Source organism: Typopeltis vanoorti, chromosome 1, assembly GCF_054136105.1.
Source record: "Typopeltis vanoorti isolate ZY-2024b chromosome 1, IOZ_Tvanoo_1.0, whole genome shotgun sequence".
Taxonomy (NCBI): domain Eukaryota; kingdom Metazoa; phylum Arthropoda; class Arachnida; order Uropygi; family Thelyphonidae; genus Typopeltis; species Typopeltis vanoorti.
Window position 1 is genome coordinate 27897214 of NC_143549.1, and position 24636 is coordinate 27921849.

The 24636-nt window shown below is 37.5% G+C and overlaps 1 protein-coding gene across 7 annotated transcripts in view; it reads left to right on the top strand.

Moving 5' to 3' along the window:
* LOC150109855 (histone deacetylase 4-like) overlaps nucleotides 1-24636 on the top strand; it is a 579471-nt gene that overhangs the window by 391421 nt on the left and 163414 nt on the right. For all 7 annotated transcript variants that reach the window (XM_090397008.1, XM_090397036.1, XM_090397014.1 and 4 more), the window contains one exon: nucleotides 8512-8669. In XM_090397008.1, coding sequence (XP_090253134.1) covers nucleotides 8512-8669 — 158 coding nt within the window. The remainder of the gene's footprint in view (nucleotides 1-8511; nucleotides 8670-24636) is intronic.

The window sequence follows — 24636 nt, forward strand, 5'->3', positions numbered from 1 at the left end:
GGGGATATTCAGTTGGTTGCAGATGATGCGAAGCTGGGAAGGATTATTAGTAATAGTGCAGATGTGGTAGCCCTGCAAGAGGATTTAAATAAGCTAGATAGATAGGCAAATGAATGGGGGCATCAGTTTAATGCAGCAAAATGTAAGGTCTTGAGGTTTGGGAAACATCAATGGGATGCTGCATACTCTATGGGAGGAGTTATACTGGAGGAAGTAGGGGAGACAAGAGATCTGGGGTTGATGATTGATAGAAACCTGAAGTTTAGGGGACATATTGCAAAGGTGGTGAAGGTAACACAGAGGATTGCTGCTATTATGAGAAGGACACTGACCTGCAGAGATAAGAGGGTTATCATTCCGTTGTATAAGTCTCTGATCAGACCACACTTGGACTATTGTTCCCAGATTTGGTCCCCAGGATTTGAAAGGGATAAATTAACTGTGGCAAGGATACAAAGACGGATGACAAAGATGGTTTCAGGACTGTACAAGGATAGTTATGAGGATCGGCTGAGAGAATGTGGACTGCAGAGTTTGGTCGATAGAAGGAGAGGTGATATGATTGAGACTTTTAAACTGTTGAGAGGTGGTTACAGGGTTGACACTGGGGAGTTCTTTCGCTTGGTTGAACAGCGGGAAGGAGTGATAACAAGAGGCCATCCCTGGAAGTTACGAAAGGAAACTGTGAGCAAGAGGGTAAGGAGTGGTTTCTTTGTGTGGAGGGTGGTTGAGCAGTGGAATGCATTGCCTGATGGAGTGGTGGGAGCGAGAACGGTCAGTGAGTTTAAAGAGTGGTATGATAGACTTTGTGTTTCTCAGGGGGGGACCTCCCCTCGATGAGTCTTGGCAGACTTTATGTCTTAGGAAGGACCTCCCTCGATGAGTCTTTTGACTCCTTGGAGGCCTGAATAATAATAATAATATTTGTGGAAGTTCTGTCCTTCCAAAAAAATGACTACAATAGAACATTAGTCAAAAAAAAAAAAAAAAAACTCAACCTCCAAAACAAACAAAATAACAAATAATCCAAGAATATAAAGTAGCATTTGGTTCTTCCATATATACAATCGATCACAAATAAAATAGCAAGATTACTTCACGAAAAAAAAATTAAGTTGCTTTCTTCCCAATCAACAAAATCTCAAGTCATCTAGTCATCCTAAACCACCATATCTGCCACTTAAAAAATCAGGTGTCTACATTATCATTTACAGTTGTGGGCTATACTGCATAAGACAAACTGCAGATCTGGGGATATGTGCCAATAGGGACACATTAGAAATCTTGAGAATGAAAGAAAGCAAAAATCAGGGCTGGCACTACAACAGATATACTACATTCAGTAAAATAGTTACAAACTGAAATGCTGCACATTGATTATCACTTTTACTCAGAAGCATTCAAAGAATTATCTGAAATGAGTATCCTCTACAGCAGTGCTCCCCAAACTTATGGATGCCAAGGCCCCCATTTGAAAAAAAATTGTAATATAGACATATATTATTATGATATTTATTGTATTTATATTCAATGCAATTTATATTCAAGATTTTGCATTTGTAATCTTTTTTTGTATCAATACCTATGAAATGAAACTTATATGAATAAGCATATATTTACTAATATTCATTAATCACCAAAATACGCAAGAAGCAATATTTGTGAACCAACACCAATGTGAGATTTTTTCCATTAAAATATAAAAAAGAACTAATAAATAATAAAAATTAAATAAGTTTCTTTTAAGATTAAAAAAGATCTACTTAGTCTTAACACATTTTAAATTTGTTTTTCATTATTTCATGCCCCCCCCCCTCAACAAAATTTATGGCCCCCAAGGGGGCCATGGCCCACAGTTTGGGAAGCACTACTCTACAGTGTAACAAAAAAACAAAGGATGATTTTTACATCAAATCAAATCTAGTCCACCTTAATCCATGAAGTTGTATCTACTAGCAGCCACAGTGAATGCATGCTTTCCATTGTTTAAATGTTTTCAAATGTTCTTCACCAGAAATGTTAACTGTTATTATTTTGTTTTTCATTTTGTAATTTATTCGTGCTATTTCCTGATGATGTGAAACAATTTTTTCACAAAACTAAATGAATTAAAACATCAGTTCGTTTTAACTTTTTGAGTGGTTTAATACTGGAAAATAGTCATTCTAATATGTCTTTTCTCCGCAGAAGCCTACACAACTAAAATATTGCACTTTCTACAAATCCATATCTTCTCTAGTCTCCTCTTCAATCTCTCCACAAGCACAACTTTCACATTTCATTATGCACATTTATTGCACTCATGACATTTTTGAATCATTTTCAAAAAGTCAGCGTTGGTATTACCATTTGATCTTTGCACCATGCAGCGTGTAGACCTCATGCATACTGCCATTGTTCCATTGAAGGCAAGATTCAAATATTCAATAAAAAAAAGTTGGTAACGAGCTGACAGTCACGCAGGTAGACTAAGCTATCAAAAATAAACAATATTATACTAAAATGCATTGCCAATTATTACACAATGTAGCACTTATCTTTTCTGGAGCTCTTTACCAATGACAAGTACAGAGCAGACCTCTGATGGGCTTTGTGTATAACAATGCGTGTGCCTTACATGACAAGTCTTTGCTCCATGAAGGTCTGATGTTAATGAGATGCAACAGAATATCAGAAAAATTACAAAAATAAACATCATTCCCAGCCTTGGTTTTCTTAAAAATTGCAACCCATGATAAAGCACATTTTATATCCATTTTTATCAACATCCAGAGTATCAATACTGAATCAGTGATGTGTTACCACCACTTACAAGCATTCTGTAGATAAGCTTATATGTTGGTAATACATAACTGGATCAGATTTTAGGGAAAGACAACATATACTAGAATATTAATTAAAAAATTTAATTAATACTTCCTATATTTCAATGATGTTACATTACCATCTTAAGGAATCATAAAATAATATGTGCATGCAGGCACTAACACTAAGCAAATATGGCTGAAGAAAACAACTGAAGTTAGTCCTAGAGTCCTAAAGGTGCCCCCTAGTGGGCTAAATTGGGCTGTCTTGTCTGTTGGGCTGATGTTCTTAGGATGCAAGCCTCCTATATTTGGGACAGTCTCATGCATCCAAATTTGTTTATGTTTGGGGAATTTTTTAGAGCTGAGGCTGATTCCAGGAATAATCTCTCATATTTATGCTTGCTGCAGTGTAGTAAAGTGGCTTTCTTCCATCATATTTTGTGGCTGGTATCCAAAGCATGGTCAACAAGTCTTGAGTGGCTGTATTAATGGAACAGGATATTCCTTATGTTCAGAGATATCCTGATATTTGCACTCTTGCCTGTTTGGCTGTAGCAGGTCAGTTTGCAACTGCAAGGGACCTGGTATACTCCAGGTAGGTCTAGGGGAAGTCTTTGGTGGAGCAGATAAGAGATGCCAATTTTTACATGGTTTGTAACAAGTTGCCAGGTCGTATTTTTTTAGGATTTTTGATAGCTTTTCAGAAGTATACCCCGGATATAAGGAATGGTAATAGATCAGAGTAAGGGACGGTGGTTGTGGTTAATTGCTTGAATATTTTTTACATTTTTGGGGGGTTGTAGCCATTTGGCTATGAAGGTGTTAAGAATATGGTTAAGGCAGTTAGGGCATTGTTATCTGAACTGATTAATTTTGCCCTGTTATATAGGGTTTTTATAATCCCATATTGTTGGGATTAGCCTCCCCTCGATGAGTCTTGATAGACTTTGTGTTTCTTAGGAAGGACCTCCCACGATGAGTCTTTTGACTCCATGGAGACCTGAATAATAATAATAATAATGTATCGACTTGTATGTGTAGGTTTTTTCTGTAAACAGAGAAAGCCAGGGATCCATCAGGCTGGCATGTAATCGGTGTCTAGGAAAGGGAGATTGTTATTGTTTTATTTTTCCAGGGTAAACTGGATCCTACGGGTGTTAATTGTTTAAGTGTTTTAAGAAGTTGTGGAGTGTATCCAAGCCATGTAGACAAATATTCTTTCCCTACCGAGTTTAAGGCTTTTTCTTTGAATGTCTCCATAAAGAAGTTGGCCAGGGGTGGAGAGAGTGGAGAATCCATGGCTGTCCCTCTATCTCTTTATAGAATTTTCTTTGCTAAACGAAATAGCCTGAGTTCATGGTGAACTGAAATAGGGCTGAGATATTGGGAGGAAATTTGGCTTGGATGAGGTATAAGGCATCTTTGAGTGGGAAATTGGTGAATAAGGAGACATCAAAACTGACCATTATGTCAGTATGTTGTAGTGAGAGGTTTTCTATATGGCTTTAATTTGGACTGAATTTTTTGTGTGTGAAGGTGTGTTGCAAGTATATTATGTGAGCACTTTGGCTTAAGGTTTGGCTAATTTGTATGTGAAAGAATCAGTGCCATCCACAATGGGACATAATGGCACATTCTGCTCACGGATTTTTGGTAGTCCATATATTTGGGTGGGGGGAGGGGAGTCTTGAGTTAAAAAGTTTTCTTTTCTTTTCTTTTTTTTGTTTTCTTCAGGCATATCTGTTTAGTGTTAGTGTCTGCATGCACATAGCATTATTTTGTGATCCCTGAAGATGGTAATGTAACATTTATGAAATATAAGAAGTATTAATGTTTTTAATTAATATTCTAGTATACATTGTCTTTCCCTAAAATCTGACAGTTACAAGCATTGTAGCTGAACTGCAGTTGGCCTTCTCTCATGATTACAGTTACCTCTGCTATCCCAACATCTTTCATGATTCCTTCCATAAAAAGGAAGGAATGTACACTTTTATCAAATCTCATTCCTTGCCAAATTTAACAAATTTGGAATAATTTTTTTTTGCAATCTTCTTCTTGCTTTAACCTTACTTTATAGTTTTAATTTTGCTGCCTTTACTGCTTTCCTAATTCTGACAACCATTCTGTGTTCTCATCAGTATCCTGATATATATATATATATATATATATCCTCAAGGAGAGTTCAGGCTACTGTGATAGTGCTACATGAATAAGTTTACATTATTAATAATCTTATTCATTTCAATAATTTTCTTATTCGAATCAACAATTTTCCTCTAAATTAGTCCATTACTTATCAGCACTCCAATAACGTCTATCTAACATTTCATTCTTCTAAGGCACTTCTAAATGAATCAGTCCACCTAGACCCTGTTCTCTCTCTGGGTAATTTTCTTGCTATCTTGTCATCAAACCCCTGTTTTGTAAATTTTCCATTCCATTTAAGTGACCATACTACCTTAAATTAGCCCTGCTTGCACCCTTCCTAATGTTTTCATGATTCTTCCATTGATGCCATCTATTCAGGCTCCAGAGCTTTTCTGTGGTCTCTGATCTTTGGTCAAGTGCTTTTTTTTTCCTACTACCTTAAATTATGCCATCTATTCAGGCTCCAGAGCTTTTCTGTGGTCTCTGATCTTTGGTCAAGTGCTTTTTTTTTCCCTACTACCTTAAATTAGCCCTGCTTGCACCCTTCCTAATGTTTTCATGATTCTTCCATTGATGCCATCTATTCAGGCTCCAGAGCTTTTCTGTGGTCTCTGATCTTTGGTCAAGTGCTTTTTTTTTCCTAACCAAACTCTCAGATTCCTAACTTAAAACTGGTTTGAACACTGTCTTGTATACTTATATAATGCTCTTTGATTACTTAAATCTAAACGGTGATTCCATACAGTCTAATTAGCTAAATTGTGAATCATCTTCCTGGGAGATTTCAACAGTCATAACAGTCTTTTCTTCTTATAGACCAAGCTGGGAAGGAAGGGAAGAATCATCTTGTTTATTTTTTTTTTTTTTTTAAATGTGGCTTCCAACCACAAATATTTTGTAAACCTATAGTACATTTGTACTGTGGGTGGATTAAGGATTTCTTTCCTACTTTTTTTTTATTAATTTTGTAATTTTTTTTTTTTGTATTTTTTAATTTATTTATACCTGGTTCAGAAACCTTGCGCTAGAGACTAAATATGGAACTTTTTTAAGCCACCTCAGGCCTCCAATAAGCAGGGTGGTGGTCTCACACTATCACAAACATCCATGACCCTCTGGTGGGATTCAAATCTTGCAACCTGTTGATTAGGTACACTAACCACTTAGCCAACCAGGCTGGCATTCTGAACCTTATCTCTGCTATCCCAACTACATCTTTCATCAGAAGCACATCTGAAAAATTCACAGTCTTGATGCTAATAAGTCTCTTGATCCAGATGATCTTCCTTCATTTGTGCTCCAGAATTAATACCCATCCTGTATCACCTACATAAGCTGTTACATTCATTTAGCATCTACTCAGTGTTATGAAAGCAAGTCTTTATCCATCCTGCCTTAAAGAAGATAAGTCAGACATCAAACTATTGTTCATTTGCTCATGTCTTAGTCCTCTCAGAAGTGATAGAAAAATCCTCAACAATCAGCTTCACTATTTGGAGATCCTTAATTAGTGACCTCACCTCCCCCACATTGATTGTCATACAGTGGACCTTACTAACCTTGCCCCACCTTTGGGCCCAAGCCATAGAAAGATTTGGAGAAACTTATGTTGTCATTCTTGATATTTTCAAAGCTTGGTATTTGATAATGTTTGGTACTGAGGCATTCGTAGCAGGCTATCATCTTATGGTCTCTCTCTTGCCCTTTTTGAATGGATTACACATGCACACAAACTCTCTCTCTCTTGTTGTTCCTCATTCTCTTCACTGAGAATGCAGCTGATGTTTTCCAAGTTCTTCTCTATTTTCATTTTCATCTTTTTATTACTGAAATTACCAAATTTGTTAAGCAGTTATTCAGTTTAGTTAACAAATCTAATTTTTTTAGCAGTATAATATCTGCCTGAATAAGGGGTTTAATATCTTTGATGTTGAGTTTAATTGTTTTCCTTCATAATATGATTTATATAGATGTTGAATAACACAGTAGGAAAAACGTGCACCATCTTGATTTTACATCAGATAAACTTACTATACATCCTTGAGCTACCAGCTTATAACTTTATATATTTCTCTGTATATATTACCCAAAGACAAGGCTAATCTTCATGGGTGTTATCCATTTCTTGTATAGAGAATCAAAAATTATTAATTGCATGCCTTTTATGATCTTTTGTTAGAAAAACATTAAAAAAATCACACTTTATGGCTTAGGTACTAACATCACTTATGGTCCAGATGGTATTCTCTCCCCCTCCCCCTCCTGTTTCTTGTGCTCAAAATTTGCTTTCTAGAATTGACATCATTGTAAATCATATTTCAACAGGTAATGTACAGTGGGTATCATCTATAGCCATCTTCATCACCAGAAAGCTTGCCAATAATTAGTATTGCCAATTTTTAATCTGCTTCTCACTCCACAGCAGATTTCCTAATCAAACTTGTCCACCTTTTGGACACAAGCTTGGAGAACTCATGGATCACTCTTGAAATTTTCAAGACATTTTATCAGGTTTGGCATAGGGCCTTTTTACCATATTGCAGTTGAGTCATCAGTTACCTCTGTTTGTTCACTGCATATCATGTTAGATATGTTTTCTCTTCTTTTTTCAACCAGAGCACTTCAGCTATGTACTTTCAACCATATCCTTCTTACTTATACATTAATGATCTTCTCTCACTAATCTCCAATTTAAATTTAATTTTTGTTAATGTACTTCATTTCTGTTCATTTGAAAATTGTAATGTTTAAATGATCTGAATTGGAAGATCTCCCATAACCAATGCCTTAAACACTGATCTCCTTTCATTCTCCAGTAAGATGAAGATAACTTAGAACCTCAATACAACTAACAGTACATTTTATTTCTTATAAGAAAGATTTTACTTCACATCCCTTTACCTTGGATAATACTCAGATCCCTAGATAAAATCAGATTTCTTTCCTTAGGCAATTTACAACACCTGTGGCACAAGTACATCATGTCTGTAGTATCCTCAGCCTCCAAAAAAAAAAAAAAAAAGTTTGGTATCCTCTTCCATTCAAGATACTACTTCTTTACTGTGTAAATCTCCTAACAGTATATAAATACCAAACTGCACAACAGCAGAATTCTCTTCCCATATTTGAGATAGTGATGCATCAAAAACCTATAAAATTACTTGATGCTATCCAGAAGAGGATAGGCAGTTTAATAGATGATCCCATTGTCTCTTATGCACAGGCTTGCTTCAGTCACTTTCTCGTAAACATTTTGATTCTGCCTCATGAATTTTCTGTGTATATTTATAGGCACTGTTTGGCTGAACTGGAATAAAAATATACAATCAACTCACTATAGCACTCTCATATGGACCACAGGAATAGTTTGTTATATATGTTCTTATGACACTTCATTTGGGACTTCAGTAGTTTTAGTGAGTCAGTTGTTATGCTGTGTTTGCTGTATTAAGAATGAAGTGTATATGTAGTTTTATATTTTAAATTTGAAAATCTAATGTCTAGACTTTTTTTGTTAGAAATTTCAATAAAACATAGAATGAATACATTTCAGCTGAGCTACCAATCAAAAATTTTGTGATGCTGCCATGTGGTGGTATTGGAGTTGATTCTGACACAACATGGAATGAACTTCATACTGCAAGTGCTGCCAGAATGTCAGCTGGATGTGTTACAGAATTGGCCTTGAAGGTAGCAACAGGTGAAGTGAAGGTAGGTCTGATGTTTGATTAACCAAATGAGAAAAAGTCACATATCCATAATGGATTAAAATATTGTCAAAATCTGAACCTTAATAATATATGAATAATATATTTAGTCTAATTATTCTAAGAGTGTTAATTAAAAATGTGAGATACAAATAATACTGAGATTAATTCCCTTCCCCCCATGCCTTGGTATTTGCAAGTTTTCTTTAAATAAGTATATTATAGAAATATCTTAGGGTTAAAATATTTGGCTTAGCACAATATAACCTTTGCTGTCCTTGTCTGATAGAGCATGTGTTAAGGCACTGATAAACCCTTAACCAACCAACCTCCTTATTCATATAACCTATGCATATGAGTTTCTTCATCCAATGAAGAGATAGCATTTAAGTTCAACATTATATACATCAGGTTGATAGCTCTTAACAAAATGGGCAATCATTAAATTGAACAATCTCTTTGACATACCATCTTCATTTAGTAAAGTTATTCTTTCATATTCATTATTTTCCTGCACATAATGATAAATGCTTTTGGATTATCTCTAGCTTGAAGAGCCACTTTTTTCAGACTCAGATATAGCTTTCCATGCTATAGTTATAACTCTTCTAGCATGAGCCTTATAATTTTCTTAGCTAACATCAACCTTAGAGAGCCTCCGTAGCTCAGACGGTATAGACGAAGCCCTTTGGTCGGAAAAACCTGAGTTCGATTACTGTCCATGACATGAGGAACCTTTATCTGATCTCTTTTGACTAAAGGTGAGTTAGCTGATCTCATACAGAGGTAGGAGGTTTTTTTAACCTGGAAACTCTGGTTTTTCATCCCCCAGAACAGCTAAACTGTCCCATGAACACATATGGATTATTCATGAATATGTCCCAGCCATATGCCAGTCCTGAGTTAGAGTAAAATTGAGGGGGTTGGGGAAAGCAATGGTTGAACTACCCCTGTAAAAATAAAAAAAATAAAAATCTCACCAGAAATACTTTGTGGACAATTCCTATGAAGTCACTTATGGTTGGAAATGACTGAAAGGGAAAATCAGTCATCAGTTGTCAACCTTATGCACACAGCATTCCTTCCACCATATCTTTTCTTAATAATCTATTTAATAAAACTGTGCATCCATTTTGCTGCTGTCTGATTTATTCTTTGAACTCTAGGGACACATTCAGATATTATACTGCCGATATCCTTACCATTTAATAACTGATACTATGGGACCGAACCTAGTATACTCCTCAGTGGTCATAATTACCTACATTGAAATTCACCCTAGCCACATCCATATGCCTAGTCACTTTTCAGGTCGGTGCTTTATGATCACTGTCACCACCTGAAAGCAGACAGACATGCATTCAACTGAAATCATCTGACACTAATCAGATCTATAATTCCTTCTGTCACATTATGGTTGAGGAAGCTGTCTCACAACCGCTCATTAAATTTTGTTTTATTCCTCATGAGATTTTCTTCTACCTCATTAGTCACACATAATAGGTAGTTACTCACGTAGCCTATCAGGTTGAAATTGTGATGCATTTCATTGTTGCCAGCAGCTGATCCACTATGTACTTGATCTTGTTAGGCTCAGCCTCACAATATAGCTTCAATCTCACTGCTACATATAAAATTGTTGCTAGTGTTATAGCCAAAGTTTTCTACCCTATCTGGACTCAAATCATTCAATATCATTAGCAGCATCCTCTCCTCCCTATCTTGTCTATTCTTCCTGAAAACAGTTTCTTTTATACTCCATACCAGTTAATATTATCTGCCCCTGAGAGACAGTTCAATAATGCCTACAATCTGAGGTCCTAACATATTCACCAAGGCCATAAACTCCATTCCTTTGTTCATCTGGCATTCATGTGTAGACATGAGTTACATCTTGGTACATCTGGCATTCATGTGCAGACATAAGTTACCTCCAGTTAGACAACTTGCACATCCATGGGAAGTATTGGTATTGAGACCATGTTATGACATAAATAAAGAGTTAAATTTAAAAAATAAGCAATTTAAATCCAACAGGTAATAAGACTTGCATTATTAGGAGTGCTGGTACAAAAACGCTTTACACAACAAAAGACTGTGAACAATTAATTACACATAGAGATGTTATGATAACTTCAACTGTTGCATACAAATGAGAAACCAGAATAAAAAATCAAAGCATACAGTAATAAAAAATTACTGAATGCTAGTTGTTGCTATCACATTCTGTGGCATCACATGTTTCTTGTAATTTCTTTTTCATCATTTCTTGTAAAAAAAATTACAGTCAATATGACATTTTTGTTTGTTGCCAAAGTACTTGATGGCCTGTAGTAGTGTGGAATCTTGTTAGACTCAGCCTCACAATATAGCTTCAATCTCACTGCTATGTAGAAAATTGTTACTAGTGTCTTATGCTGTCTTCTTTTTTTCAACATCTTTTACGCATTCAGACATATAGATTTCTCCTGACCTTCCTGTCTGGCCTAGGCAGGATGGTCGGGATGCCACTAGCAATGAATCTCATAAATGCCTGGTTTTTGAAAGGGGATGATGTGAAGGATTTTGGTGGATGTGAGAATCTTGAGATTTTTTTGTCAAGGTCAAAAAAAAAAAAAAAAAAGCCACACAAGCATAGCAATCCACCAACCCTTCATAGAAATGCAGCCACCTTGTCTGTGACATTCTTGATGTAAGACAGCTTGAAATGTTTAAGGGAGTCATAGGAGATATATTAAGAATTTTGCTGATTGTCTTGGGTTCATAACCATTAAGTGCAAAGTTCTGTTTCGGGTAGTGCAGTCTTTATTCCTTTTAATTCACGTGCTTGATCTACTGTATGCCCTATCTTGTTAGAGTTTTAATTATGGCCATCCTTTGTAATGGATGATGGTGTGAAGCAGCATTTAAAAATCTTCCCATTGTGGTAGGTTTTCTGTATACAGAAAAGGATAATCTTTTTACTTCTTCATTTACTTCAAGTATATCGAGGAACAGTTACTTTTTGTCCTGTTCTAGTTTAAGAGTGAATTTTATGTTAGGATGCAAGTTCTATTATATAATGAAACCTGTAGAGTATTCATAACTATAAATTCACACATACACTGCAGTAATTAAATTTTAATAATGCGTAAATATATCGTCTTAAGTAACTTAAGACATCATCAATATAGTTATTATAAACAATACTAGGAATTACATTCAAAGGAACAGCTAGTACGCATGTTTACACTGGAATCCCTCTATGTGTACAGTAGCATGTTTCAGGACCCCCCCCCCTCCTTCCCAAAAAAAAAATTTGGCTGTAATTAAAATTAAATTAAAATATCTGATAAATTTATTTTATTCAATTGAGGATAATGATTTTCCAGACTTTTGGGATAGTGAGACAGTCATTACCGTTCAGATTAGGTCTGTGACATAAGGTTTCAGCACTTTCTTTATGTAAATGTTCATGTTTATATAAGGATCTATGTAGCAGCTTGGTGTTTTTCCATTGAATCCTATGGTTATGGTTTTCAACTCTATGTTGTGCGAAGCCAGATTTGTGCGGTTTGATAAGATGATGTGATCTCGATGTTCAGAGATGCATTTACTTATAGATCTTCCTGTTTGTCCGTAACAAGACATCTTACAAGAACACGGAACTTCATATACACCAGGAAGCATCATAGGTGAGAGTTTGTCTTTTGGAAAAGTAGCAAACTGTGGATCTGGTTGATTGGTTTATAGGTAGCAGCAAGTTTGTATTTCTTCATAATTTTTGTCTGTCAATTTTTTTTTTTTTTTTTTTTTTTTTTTTTTTGTGTGTGTGTATTGGGGGAGGGGGTCCTCAAACATGCTATTTTAGACATAAAGGAATTCCATGAGTGTGAGTATGTGCACTAACTGTTCCTTTTAATGTAATTCCTAGTATTGTTTGTAATAACTGTACTCCTGATGTCATAAGATACTTAAGATGAAATATCTACATATTATTAAAATTTAATTACTGTGGTATACATGTGAATTTATAGTTGGGATGTAAGTTGTTCAGATAATCTTTAAAATTAATTAACTCATTCATTTGTTCCTTAATTAATATCAAACATTATCTGAACAACTTTACATCAAATATAAAATTCACTCTTGAACTAGAACAGCAGAGAAAATTATCATTCCTTGATATACTTCAAGTAAACGAAGAGGAAAAAAAGGTTATCCTTTTTCCACATACAGAAAACCTACGACAATGGGAAGATTTTTAAATGTGGTTTACACTACCATCCATTACAGAAGATAGGCATAATTAAAACTTTATGAGATAGAGCATACAACATATCAAGCACATCAATTTAAAGGAATAAAGAACTGCACTACTTGAAACCGAACCTTACACGTAATGGTTATGAACCCAAGAAGATAAGCAAAATTCTTAATACATCTGCAACTTCCTTACTTGAACAGGTGATTTCAAGAATGCAATCACACTGCCTTACATCAAGAATGTCACAGACAAGTTGGTTACGTTGCACCATGAATACAACATAAAAGTGGCTTTTTTACCTTGTACAAAAAAAATCTCAAGATTCCAAAACTTCCATCACCCCATGAAAAAATCCAATTGTTTGAGATTTATTGCTCTTGTGGCATTTACACCCTCTGTCCAAACCGAACTTTTTGAAAATAGAAGAAACTAGTGGTGCACCTGTTGTATCTTTTTGTTGTCAAAAGCGGCAACCTTCATTAGTGTTGTGTCAACTATTTGGCATTTGTTTCATTAGAAGCAGAGTTATAGTGCCAAAAGTGACAGTGTGTTTTGACAAACAGTCAGAAAACGAGTTTCAAGCAGAGCTGTGATTGACTTTTGTGTTAAACTTGGTGATGAATGCTTATCCTGTACTCAAGTTTAAGAGTGGTTTAAGCAATTTCAAAGTGACCATGAGACGCTTGAGGATGACGAAAAGCCAGGCCATCCAAAAACAGGACTGAGCGAAGTTAACATCCAAAAAGTGCATGATTTCATCAAAGAAAACCTGAAATCATCCATGAGATTGATCGAAGGTGAATTGGGGATTCCAAAATCAACTGTGCACAACATTTTGATTGAGGGTTTGGGCTTCGTAAATTGAATTCATGATTTATTCTCCACAAGTTGACCGACGACTAAAAAATGTATCGAATTGAACGCTGTAAGGACCTCATTAAAACTGCTTGTAAGGACTCAAACTTCCTTGAAACGATCGTTGCTGGGGACGAAACATGGTGTTTTGAGTATGAGCCCAAAACAAAGCGGCAGAGAGCTAAGTGGAGACCCCCAGAAGAGGGGCATCCAAATAAAAGTCACTTGGAGAAGTCAAAAGTAAAGAAAATGATTTGTTTCTACGATTCCAAGGACATTATCATTATTCAGAATTCGTTCTGCCTGGCCAAATGGTCAATGGTGAGTTTTGAAGCGATTGATAGTGAGAATTCGGCGTGTACGACATGCATCATGATTCAAGCACCTGGTCACTTTTGCACATTAATGCGCCATCTCGTCATTCGAACACTGTGAGACAGTGTTTGAGCAAAAATCAAGTTTGTGTGTTGACTCATTCGCCATATTTGCTGATTTAGCACCCTGTAACTTCTTTCTCTTCCTCCTGACTTCATTTGCCGATGAAATGATTTAAGGAGAAGTATGATATGATTTAAGGAGAAGTGTGACTTCTTTCAATGCACAATTTTTAGTGAAGACGAAAAATTGTGCATGAGACTAAATCAGCTGTATATAAGAGTGTTCAAACCAATTTTAACTTATGGATCTGAGAGCTAGGTCAGAAGTAAAAACAGTTGAGTTTGGCAAGTGCAAGAAGAATGATTGTTATGGGAGATTTTAACTACAGTAGTATAAATTGGGGAGAGGGAGATGCATGTAGCAATAAAGGAATGGAATTTCTAGAATTCTTGAGGGACAAATGTCTTAGGCAACATGTAACAGAGAGAACAACAGTTTTGGATTTGGTTGAGGCATCAGAAGAGCTGAGTCTACACGGTTAGCCTAGTGGCTTTGTGCTTCGCAATCATATGCCTGGGGAAGGAGTGTCCTAGGTTCGATGCCCATTGGAGACGTGAGGAGCTGAAGGATCTTCCTCAGCCATAGCCAAGTTAGCCAGTCTTGGGCGTGGGCAGTAGGGTTTTTTCCACCAGTTTATCTGGTGTTTTTCATCCCGCAAGCAGGCAAACCGGCCCCGTTAACACTCAGGGATACAGCCAAGAATACCCTGAGGCATAGGAGTGACCATTCTATCCTCGTATTTCGTTTACAAATCCAAGCATGCTTGAAAGGTTGTGGGCCTTAAAGGCCTGTTAAAGCCATTGGGATAGATAGATAGGATCAGAAGAGCTGATAACTGAGATGACATCTCTCCCACCAGTTGGAGAGAGTGACTATATGGTTTTGACTTGGAAAATGAATAGACATACAGGAGTATCAAAGCGACAGGAACGTATGTGGAATTATAAGTCAGGTGATTATAATAGTCTAAGACGTCAACTTGGCGAAGTTTCATGGAGGGAGAAATTGGAAGACCGGGATATCATTAGTGCATGGAAAATTATGAAAGAATATTTGTTAGCAGCAATGGTAAGTTGTATACCACGAATGAACAAGAGGACACAATTTGGAGTAAAGTGGATGACAAACAATATTAAACAAGAATTGCATGCAAAAAAAAAAGCTATGGAAGAGATATAAGGAGACAGTTGAAGAGAAGATGCATGAAGATTATAAGACACAGACCAGAAGAGTGACTAGTATGGTAAGGAAGATAAAACTGGAATATGAGAGGAGATTGGCCCTAAAATCCAAAGAAAATCTTAGGGAAGTTTTTAGATATGTGGAATAAAAATATGTTAGATATGTGGGATAAAAATGGGAATACAGTGACTGATGCAGAGGACATAGTGGAATTGTTCAATGAACACTTTATTGGAGTATTTCATCCTGAAGGAGTAAGTTTTAATGCTAGAGGGATTGGGCAGGTTCAAGGTTTAGAGGTACAGGAGGAGAGCATGTTTCAAATGCTGAGTACTCTGGATGTCAGTAAAGCTGTGGGACTGGATGGTATTTCACCATGAGTTTTGAGAGAATGTGCTAAAGAACTGACAGCTCCTTTGATGTGGCTTTTCAATGAAAGAATCACTGCGGGGAAAGGTGCCCATGGAATGGAACGAAGGTAAGATAGTGCCATTGCACAAGGGTGGTAGCAGACTGGAAGGATCTAATTATAGGCCAGTTTGTGTGTCATCAGTAGTTAGTAAGATCTTGGAGAAAGTAGTGAAGTACCGTATACAGCATTGGGCAGATGAGGATAATATTATCTGTGAGAGTCAACATGGATTTGTGAAGGGGTGCTCTTGTTTTAGCAATATGCTAGCCTTTTATGATAAAGTTACAAGAGCATTAGATGAGGGAAAGGCATATACTGCAATTTTCTTAGACTTGGCAAAGGCATTTGACAGAGTGCCACATAATAAGCTAATATTTAAGTTGCAGCGCATGGGTCTGGATGTCAGATTGGTGAACTGGATTCAGGATTGGCTGTCTGATAGTTATCAGAGAGTTGTATATGGTGGGGAAGTTTCAAGGAAGCATAGGGTTATAAGTGGCATCCCACAGGGCTCAGTACTGGGACCTATATTGTTTAACCTTTATATCAATGACATTGTCAGTCGATTGCAAGGGGATATTCAGTTGTTTGCGGATGATGCGAAGCTAGGAAGTAATAGTGCAGATGCAGCAGCCCTACAAGAGGATTTGAATAAGCTAGATAGATGGGCAAATGAATGGGGGATTTCGGTTTAATGCAGCAAAATGTAAGGTCTTGAGGTTTGGGAAACATCGATGGGACACTGCATACTCTATAGGAAGAGTTATACTGGAGGAAGTAGGGGAGATAAGATCTCTGGGGTTGATGATTGATAGAAACCTGAAATTTAGGGGACATGTTGCAAAGGTGGTGAAGGTAACACAGAGGATTGCTGCAATAATAAGAAGGATGCTGACCTGCAGAGATAAAACAGTTATCATTCCGTTGTATAAGACCCTGATCAGACCACACTTGGACTATTGTTCTCAGATTTGGTCCCCCAGGAGTTGAAGGGGCTAAATTAATTGTGGAAAGGATACAAAGGTGGATAACAAAGATAGTTTCAGGACTGTACAATGATAGTTATGAGGATCGGCTGAGGGAATGTGAACTGTAGAGTTTGGTGGATAGCAGGAGAGGTGATATGATTGAGACTTTTAAATCGTTGAGAGGTGGTTACAGGGTTGACACTGGGGAATTATTTCGCTTGGTTGAACAGCAGGAAGGAGTGATGACAAGAGGCCTTCCCTGGAAGTTCCGAAAGGAAACTGTGAGCAAGATGGTGAGGAGTGGTTTCTTTGCATGGAGGGTGGTTGAACCATGGAATGCATTGACTGATGGAGTGGTGAGAGCAAGAACGATCAATGAGTTTAAGGAGTGGTATGATAGACTTAGTGTTTCTTAGGAAGGACCTCCCATGATGAGTCTTTTAACTCCATGGAGGCCTGAATAATAATAATTGTTAGCATCAAGGAATGTTAGCAAAGCTAATCTCTGATGGTATAGTAACTTAAACAAAATGGGAGAGAAAAGATTAGCAAAACAAGTGTTCTCTGTTGGCAGAAAAAAGACTCAGAGGAAGACCAAGATATATGTGGATTGATACAGTAAATATAGGTGGCGCCTGTGAATAAGTTAGGTTAAACTTGTGCTCCCACAATTTATCATAATTACAAGTGTTTTTTTGTGCAAAATAAGCAGTAAATAGGAAAACTAACAGAGCTATTTTTTACAACTAAAAAGCAGCCACATGAAAGCACTTTGCCTACTCTAGGTAATCTTCGTTGTTGTCCTTTATTACTGCCATCTTTACTTCACATGGTAATGTACCGAATGTACATTAAGAAGTGCCGCAGCTGTGAAACAGAATTTGAAGAAAGGTAAAAAGGTATATTGTGCGATTTCTGTTGCAACTGCATACATACTTCCTGCACAAAAATAAATTAATCGGCGCACAAGCTTTTTACTGATCTCAACCGGCCTACTTCTGTAAAACAGCTAAACCTTGAACAACAGCCTACTATGATCAAAATTTTCTCCTCCAAAATCCGAAAGTTCGAAACCGAGCTCGAGACTACTCGACGACCAGTGCCCGATTGCAAGTGCACCCATGCCTGCTAACGAACTTTGCAAACTAATTGCACCAATGGTGCATGAGTCTTGAGGCCAAAAATAGGAGACTCAACACCGTTATTCTGAAGTTTCCAATTTAAAATGGTAAATCCTTAAAAGACGACATTGCCAAACCAGCAGGAGAATGAAATTTCGATTCCAGAAATATTGTCAAATGCCATCATTTTGGACTCATAAACAAGAGAAAGGACGGAACGAGCTTTCAACATCTCGTGAAAGTGACCTGCAACACACCAACAAAGGCATCCAAATTTATAACAGCAATAAACAACAAGCTAAAGGACACATATCCCCAGTCATGCATACATGCTTCACCTGATTTAATCTTTGCCATGACAGAACAAAGACTCCAACTCTGAAGACGACTAGAAGAAAAATGCCAAAATGGAGACAACAGTTGGATGATAGACTACAAACAAACCAAACTAGTTCAAAAATCAAGTGACACCACTAGTAGCCACCAAGAATACCAGTATACAGGCACTGCATAGGCAACATGCAAGATCCTTGCAATCAAATCTATGCTTCACAGAACTTTGCATATCCACTTCTATGACCATGGCCTCAATTCCATCCTTAATAGCATCCACTGTCATCTGCAGCTACCAAACCCCTACCTACTCTTTTTAACAGAAACTCAAATTTCACCTTCCCCCAGCACTATCCATCTCAACCTTCCTAACTATATTTAATGCCTTTTGACCCAAGGGTGGCATCTATGCATATATCTGCTCTGACATACCCTGCCAGAGAGCACCTAACCTAGAATCGCCCAACTTCGACCTTCTTTGGATCTCCTGCTCATTCAAATTCATCTCCTAACAGCGAAATCATCCTCCTGGATGATTTTAATGTCCATAACACCAATTGGCTGTTCTCTTCCAGTTATACAGATTCTGTAGGCAGAGATGCTGAAAAATTACCATCACTAACGACCTTACACAAATTGTTCAAAAACTGATTAGAATACCAGATAACCCGACCCACTCCCCAAATACCATAGATCTCTTCCTTACTAATGACCCCTCCAAATATGTGAGTCCCCTGGGTAATTCTGACCACAACTTAGTGCTCATCTCCTTCCCCATGCAACAATGCTTACAGTCACTCCCATACGAGAGAGTTTGGCATTATAACAGTGCCAAATGGAAGTCTCAGAGACTACTATGCTTCATTCCCATGGTTGGACTATAGTTTCCGATCGTCTTCCAGTTCAAACGTATCACCAAAGTAATCCTCACTGGCATGAAAACATACATTCCCCACACTACTCAGAACTGCCATCCCCTAACTAAACTTGGTTCTCCAAAAAATGTGCCAAGGCTGTACAAGTGAAAAATCAGGCATACCACAACTGGCTGAAATCAAGAACCCCATCCTCCTTGAATGCCTATACTGAAGCCTGAAACAGATGCAGGAAAATTATCAATGCTTCTAAAACAGAATTTGAACAGGCAAAAAGCAGTAAGCTTGCAGCCTGTCCAAACGGCAGCCATGCCTTTTGGTCTCTTGCCAAAGCAATTGGCCGTAACTTTTGCCCTACACTATTCCTACCTCTATCATACCCAGATGGCTCAATTGCAACATCACCCACAGAAAAAGCTAACCTCCTGGCTTCACACTTTGCTTCCAATGCACACATAACTGACAATGGCAAATACCCTCCAGTCATTCCAACTGCCTAACATACAATGCTCCCTGTTTCCTTTTGCCAAAAAGATATCGTAAACCTGTTGTCTAAATTAGACACAAAGTCTCCTGGCCCTGACAGCATTCCTCCAATTATCCTGAAGGTCTGTGCACCAGAACTGACTCCTATTCTATGCCATCTGTACATACTCTCTTACTCCACTGGTGTATATACTGCAAAGCCTTGAAACTGGCCTATATTCAACCCATTCCTAAAAAGGGTAACAAACCACTGCCATCTAACTACTGCCCTATCTCACTCACTTCAGTCCTATCTAAAGTGATGGAGAAAACCAACTCTCAACTCCTAATCTACCTTGAAGGTACCCAGCTATTAATGACCACCAGTATGGATTCCGTCCAAGCCAATCAACAATCTACTCTCATACATCCTCTCTATCCTCCCTATCCTCTCACCGTCCAACTAATGCTGGGAGTCCTACAAGGTTCAGTTCTCTCACCGACCCTCTTCCTTCTATATATCAATGACCTACTTCAGCTGACCTCTAACTCAATACACAGTTTTGCAAATGACAGCACATTACACTCCTTCCTTTCATTTGACAAACCCTACTCTACACAACTCACTTCAACCCACAGAACATCAACCACCACTGCCCTCAACTCCAATCTCCAATCCATCCTCCAATGAGGTGCAGATAACCTCATCAACTTTAATGCCAGTAAAACCCAGTTCTGTCTTATTTCTCACAAAAAAGAACCATTTTCCCCCCAGCATTGTTTTTGATAACACTCAAATTCCCAGACAAGATGAGATTTCTCTTCTCAGAATTACCGTGACATCAAGCCTCTCCTGGCATAAACACATCACAACCATTGCATTCTCAGCTTCCAAAAAACTAGGTTTTCTCTTTCACTGAAGATGCTACTTCACTCCTAAACAGCTGTTAACCTTATACAAATCGCAAACCTGCTTAGCTATCGAATACTGCTCACACATTTGAAGTGGGGCTCCTAAAGCTTCCCCAAAATGCTTGACTCAATACAGAGGAGAGCAATTAGACTGATAAATGACTCATCTCTCACCAACTTGCTCCCCTCACTTTCACATAGATGCTTGGTCTCTGCAATTTGTATATTCTATCAATATTTCCATGGGAAATGTTTATCTGAAACAGCATCAGTAATTCCCCCACTCTGTACCAAGCCCATTGGAACATGTACAGCTGCTGCCCAACATCCTTTCACAGTACACCTTGAAACCCACAGAACAAATTTCTTTTCCTCCTCCTTCATCCCTGCTACTGCAGTGCTGTGGAACAGTCTTCCCCTGACATATTTCCCAAGGAATACAACATACAGGCTTTTAAATCAGATGTAAACAAGTTTCTCCTTTCCCAATCCACCACCCATTTGTTAGTTCTAACGTACTATAGGTTGACCAGCTAATCTCTCATATAATGGCTCAAATTAATAAAAAATAGTGTCTTAGAAGACAGAAATATAAGATCTGATAATGTCAGTCTTGACAGATAACAGATTGATTTGGAGAAAAATTGTTGATAGGAAGGTAGTAATGATGTAAGTTCCTCATGTAGTACTATCATAATATTCTGTACACCCCTTGATTATATTGAGGATACACGTGATGAATTATTAAACTCTTTATTACATCATAATGTGATCTCTACCAAAAACCTCATACAGAGCTACTAAGCCAGAGAAACATAAATTTTTAACTTGCAGATCTTTTTGTAGTTAACCGTTCGTTCATTCAGACATCTTTTGCATATACTTAATAAGGCTATGTATTTGTTTCTAATTTGTTGTTCTCTGTATTATATTCATTCCATTAAACCTAGTAATGAATAATATGTCCAAGCTCAACAAATGCACATTTTTTTTCCATTGTATCACTTCCATGATTAAGATATTTATAACATGAGCATAGTTGTTGCATAACTTAAGGACTTTTATGCATAGATTCTTCTGTTTCTGCACCACAGTCAAGTTTCCCTTAATCTGTGTTAGGTTTCATAACAATATCTTCAGACTCTTGATACCAAATGCATTCAAGTATAGGCCATCCCCTTTTATAAATCCATTCTTTCTTCAACTCATCACATATATCCAAAAACTTGCAACATTCCTTCTCCACCGACTGCATGAAACTGTTTGCTGTCATAGCCCTTCTTAATTTAGTACTATCATAACTTGGTAATATACCAGCCATTTTCGTTCTCTCAATCTTCACTCTTGCGCTTTTTTTAAATCCTAATGAGAGTGATTTTTCAAAAGATCCATTTCACTTAAAAAAACCTCATTCACCCACTCTCCCATAGTTCAACTTCTTGGCATAGATTTCTTGTTCTACTCCTGCCTCTCTCTTTTCTGCAAATAATCTGATAAGAATCATTTCAATTGATGTCTCAGTGATATCGCTGCTCCTCTTCCACTTCTCACCTTACATTCTATTCCCTTGATGACTACAATTTTCTGTCATCAGGTCTTGCTAATGCCAATACTTTTTGACCAAGTTGAGCTAACCAATACCAAAAACTTCTTTTCTTTATTTCTGATACTTCTGGTATTCATGTACATGCATTTCAGCATCCCCTTTGATCTGCAATTACTCTTTGTGTAATAGCATTACCAACCTATTGAGATTTGAAACTTGTGAAACTGTATTAGCATTCTATCATCATTTCCACACACACATAATTTGTCCCAGCAATGACTGAACCTGTACTTAGCTGTATCCTCCTCCCCAGTAATTCTAGTTTACCTGAGTTTGCATTTTCAACTTGTAATTGGATGACACTCTTCAAAAATCTAACTTGAGAACCACTCAAATGTAGTCCATCAGGCATGTTGAAGCCTATTTCATTAAATTTACTTCCCTTGTCAGCTTAAACATGTCTTATGTGTATAAAATTTGAGTTTGAATATTTTGAATGTGTTCAGTATATATTAGTTTTGTATAGTCTTTTAATAGAGATGACCCTAAAAACTATAGAGGTATCAGTATACTAAATTCATGTTACAAAATATATAGCAGAATCTTAAATAACAAACTAATGAAATATTCCGAAAACTTTATTCTAGAGGTACAAAATGGATTTAGAAAAGGACGATCATGTATAGACCCAGCCTTCTGCCTAAAATTAATAATAGAGAAAAGAAGAGAATATAATTTAGAAACACATATTGCATTTATTGACTTTGAAAAAGCATTTGACAAAGTTAAAAGAAACATATTATTTAACATATTAAAAGTTATTCTTGTTGAGAGGCTTATACGCTGGTTAAACATGATAACTAATATTTAAGGAATTGACAGCGTATACTAGAAATATAGATTAAATAAACTTTAATATATACTTTCCGTTATTTCGGCGAACGTCACGTTGCCATCTTCTTCGGAACCTACTACAAAGACACGTGCACACAAGTACTAATAACAGCAAATGAGACTGAAGCTAGGAAGCTAGCGTTTTCCTAAAGTCCTGATGGTGCCCCCTGGCCGGCTATATTGGTAGTTCTTGGCCTTTGGGCTGAAGTTCTTCTGATAAAAGTTTCCCAAATTTGGGGCAGTCTCATGCATCCAAATTTGTTGAGGTTTGGCATGTTCCTAAGGGCCGAGGCTGATTCCATGAATAGTCTTTCATACTTGAACTTGCTGCGGTGTATTACTGTGGCTTTCTTCCATCATATTCTGTGGTGAGTATCCAGTGCGTGGTCTGCAAGCCCAGAGTAGTGTACTGGTGAAATCGGATGTAATCCTTGTGTTCTGAGATTCTGATATTTGCTGCCCTGCCTGTTTGGCCAAAGTAGGACAGTTTACAGCTGCAAGGGACCTGGTATACACCAGGTAGGTCTAGGGGAAGTGGTTGGTCTTTGATGGAGCAGATAAGGGATGCCAGTTTTCTATGTGGTCTGTAACAAGTGGTCAAGTCATGTTTTTTTTAAGATTTTATTGATTTTTTCCGAGGTGCCTCGGATGTAGGGAATGGTGATGGATTTAGAGTAATCTTTTTTGTGAAGGGGAGGGGGGTGGTGGGTTGTGGATAACTGGGTTAAGTATTTTTTGGATTTTTTGGAGGGGGTAGCCGTTAGCTGAGAAAGTGTCACGGATGTGATTTAGTTCAGTGGTTAGGGCTTGATCATTAGAACAGATTATTTTTGCCCTGTTGAATAATGTTTTAATTTAACTCCATATTGTTGTGAGGGGGGGGGATTGTTGGTGAATGTATCTGCCTGTATGGGTGGGTTTTCTATAAACTGAGAAAACCAAGGTTCCATCAGGTTGGCGGGTGACTAGTGTGTCTAGGAAGGGGAGGTTATTGTTTTCCTCTTTTTCCAGGGTGAATTTGATTCTAGGGTGTTGGTTGTTCAAGTGTGTTAGGAAGGAGAGGAGTGAATCCGGGCCATGTGGCCAAATAGCGAAAACATCATCAACGTAGCGAAGCCATATGGTAGGTTTTTGTGGGGCTGAGTTTATGGCTTTCTCTTCAGATGTCTCCATGAAGAAGTTGGCCAAGGGTGGGGAAAGTGGTGAACCCATGGCTGTCCCCTCTATCTGTTTGTAGAATTTTTTCCTGCCAAACAAAATATAGCCTGAGTTCATTGTAAACTGAAATAGGGCTGAGATATCGGGAGGAAATTTAGCTTGGATTAGCTCTAAGGTTTCTTTGAGGGGGACATTTGTGAATAGGGAGGAGACATCAAAACTGACCATTATGTCATTATGTTGGAGTGTAAGGTTTTCTATACTGGCTTTGAAGTGGGCTGAGTTTTTTATGTGTGATGGTGTATTGCCAGTATAGTGTAAGAGCACTTTGGCTAAATGCTTGGCTAGTTTGTAAGTGGGGGAATCAATGCCATCCACTATGGGACGTAATGGCACATTTTCTTTGTGTATTTTTGGGAGCCCATATATGCAGGGGGGGTCTAGAGTTATAGGGTTTTAGTCTGTTGGTAATCTCCACAGGCCAAGAAGTGACCTTCTTAAGGAGCCTATGGAGTTTTCTAATTTGTGAGTTGGTGGGATTGTAATCAATGGGGAGGTAAGTGGAA